The sequence below is a fragment of the Hibiscus syriacus genome, unplaced genomic scaffold, assembly GCF_006381635.1.
Source record: "Hibiscus syriacus cultivar Baekdansim isolate YM2019G1 unplaced genomic scaffold, ASM638163v2 tig00111273_pilon, whole genome shotgun sequence".
Lineage (NCBI taxonomy): Eukaryota > Viridiplantae > Streptophyta > Magnoliopsida > Malvales > Malvaceae > Hibiscus > Hibiscus syriacus.
Genome location: NW_024063040.1, coordinates 1,793,871 through 1,796,714, shown reverse-complemented (window position 1 = coordinate 1,796,714; position 2,844 = coordinate 1,793,871). Strand labels below are relative to the sequence as shown.

The following is a 2,844-nucleotide window of genomic DNA, read 5'->3' as shown; positions in this document are numbered from 1 at the left end:
TCTATTATGACTATAGATCATAAGGCTCCTATGATTCAACCGGATCCTATACCCTCAAGTTGTGAAAATGGAAATCGTAGTCTAGAAATTGTAACCGATTCCAAAGTTACGACAGAAGAAGCTGGCTAATGATTTGGGTAACTTGTATAGTAGCCGTTGCATTCTTTTGGATAGTGTTTTTTTCTTTGTATGAAGGGCAAGTTTTAACTGATTTAAGAATGAAAACTATCCAGTGAGGGGAAGTGTTTCCCCCGTGGCATGACAAATTGTATTACCGTATCTTTTCCATTTGGAGTTCTTGAAAAGAAAAAAAAAGAGGGTTTCATAGAATTGTATACCTATCCAAAGGTCATATTTGTCACACCCAAGTTTAAACAAAGTGATTTTTTACTTTCAGTCGGTTCGGTTCATGTTAACATTTTTAATAATAAAATTATTATTTTTATTAAGCTTTATAGGCTTAAACTAAAAAAATAATTAAATTATACCTTTTTTTCCTTAAAGTTTCTACATTATTTTTTGGTTAAAATATATGTAACTACTTCAAATATCTAATATATTTTTTTATCAACATCGAGAAATAATTTTCTAGCATCTCTTGTTTTTTACAGCTGATAAATGCTGTTTACAAAGGCATCGCCTAATCAATTTTAACTATCAGAACAAAAGATAAATTCATCATTTCCATTACAGGTTCAATCTCATTAATTGCTTCAAAGCACATTGCCACAATCATTAGGTTACTTAGTTGATGACAATAGTCACTGAGTACAGAATAAGAAATAAGAGACTTGAGAAACATCAGCACGAAAATGAGCCGATAGAGAATTGGAGGAAATTCGAAGTAACGATCCTTTTTTTTTAAATCATACTTTATTTTTGGTTTAGGGAAACCTGTTCCAAATCCTCATCAGTTAAGACATTCAACAAAAAACTGATAAAGCAATATTAATCCAACTGATGCATTTCAAAACAGAATAGAGAATCACTATAAATTAACCTATAAAACATATGACAGCAATATTAATCCCTTTCATACTTGGGTTCAGGATCGATTTTGGGGCGGGAGGGAATCTTCTAAAGTCGAATCGAATTAAATATCGCGTAGAGGTATATAATTCTTGAATCACAATTAGGACGATCCATATCCGATTCTACATGCTCTATATTCATCCCTAATTATAAATAACTATACTGTTACTTTTATAAACCATTACTTGAAAATTCTCGAGTCATGATACTTGAGTATGTTTAAACATGTTATATGTACTATTATTTCGAAAGGTGGAGTTGATATCATTAACTATACTAATTCAATTGAAAATATCTTGAAAATTATTTTTATAAACCATTACTTGCGAATCTAACATGTGACTAAAAATACATATTAACTCAAATTTTAATTTTGATTAAGTTTACATTAGATTTCGAGATATAGTAGAATTTCATATATTTTACTATGTGATCTATCTGCTCGAGCAAAGGCCGACTTTTCTGTTGGGTTTTCTGTTCTGCATGGTTTTTTCGCTGGTTGGGATATGGTGTTCTGCAGTTGTCAATTCTTATGGGGATTCTATGCTACTCAGGGTTTTGATTGATGTTGTGGTTTGTTTAAGGGCGGTATGGATTATGGTTTGCTTTTGTTAGGTTGTGGCCTTGTATCTGTTTCGTGTATGGTTAGTATGGGATCTGATTCGTGCATGGGTTACAATGGGCTTTGGGTTGTGCTGTGTTGGAACATTTATTACTCCTTTTGTATTACCAAATGTTTAATATATCTCGAGCACTCTTTTCCCCTTTGGCAGTCTCAATTGAGTTCCGACTTAATCGAGTTACGATGAAATTTTTAGCGAGGCTCATCTATCATTAAAAAATAAATAAATAAAATTGAATCATGTTAAATATGTCTTTTATATGTGTTTTATTTTATGTTGATCTCGTTATATTTATTTCTTTACTTATAAATTCGTAACAAATTAAAAAAATGTTTTTAAAAATAGTATATATCAATACCATTTTTAAAAATTAAGAAATGTACAACCCAATTAGTCTTTTTAATGAAAAAAAAATCAAAATATTTAATCATTAACCACAGTATTTTTCTCTCCAAAATCTAAGCATCATCACTTCGCCATCTACTACACCTAATTAAATACTTTGCAAGAAAAGCTAGCTTTAAGAATAGTTTTAATGGAGATTTTAAACCCCCAATAATTAACAGCCATCCCTTTACTAACGTAAAATCCCATCAACTTCCATGATAATGATAATCCTAATACAAATAATTAGTCATAGAAACTTTTCGTTATCGATTGCATGTAACAGTCCATGAAGTTCAATCTATAAAAACCGAACATATCATCCACCAAAATCTCATCAAACCCAGTTGTGCAACATCATCATCATCAATGGCCAACACTTTCCAGCTTTTCTCATCCGTCACCGTTCTTCTTCTAGCCCTAACAATGGCGTCGTCAACCCATGCAAGGCCATTGGCAACTCCGAAGCTAACCCTCGAAGCTCGCTTGCGTCTGGATGCCGATTCACCGAGTTGCTGGGAATCTTTGACTCAGATTCAATCCTGCACTGGAGAAATTATCTTGTTCTTCCTCAACGGTGAAACGTACCTCGGTGATGCATGTTGTCACGCTATTCGTACGATTAACCATCAATGTTGGCCGGACATGTTTGAAACCCTAGGGTATACGACGGAAGAAGGTGACGTACTTGAAGGATACTGCGACCATGAAACTGCCAAGTCTCATCCTTCTCCGCCGTCTATGAAGGCTGATGTGGTTGTTCCGGTGAATGATCTGCTTCCTTGAGTGGAAATTACACGTGTTT

At 33.5% G+C, this 2,844-nt stretch overlaps 1 protein-coding gene across 1 annotated transcript; it reads left to right on the top strand.

The window, feature by feature from the left end:
- Positions 1-2,408: 2,408 nt before the first annotated feature.
- Positions 2,409-2,825, top strand: LOC120157630 (egg cell-secreted protein 1.1-like). Its single transcript, XM_039168710.1, has one exon. It carries the CDS (start codon positions 2,409-2,411, stop codon positions 2,823-2,825), a length of 417 nt encoding a protein of 138 aa, XP_039024641.1.
- Positions 2,826-2,844: the final 19 nt, after the last annotated feature.

Excerpts from the sequence above, each read along its gene's own strand:
- LOC120157630 (XM_039168710.1), top strand. The coding sequence starts at position 2,409 with ATGGCCAACACTTTCCAGCTTTTCTCATCCGTCACCGTTCTTCTTCTA.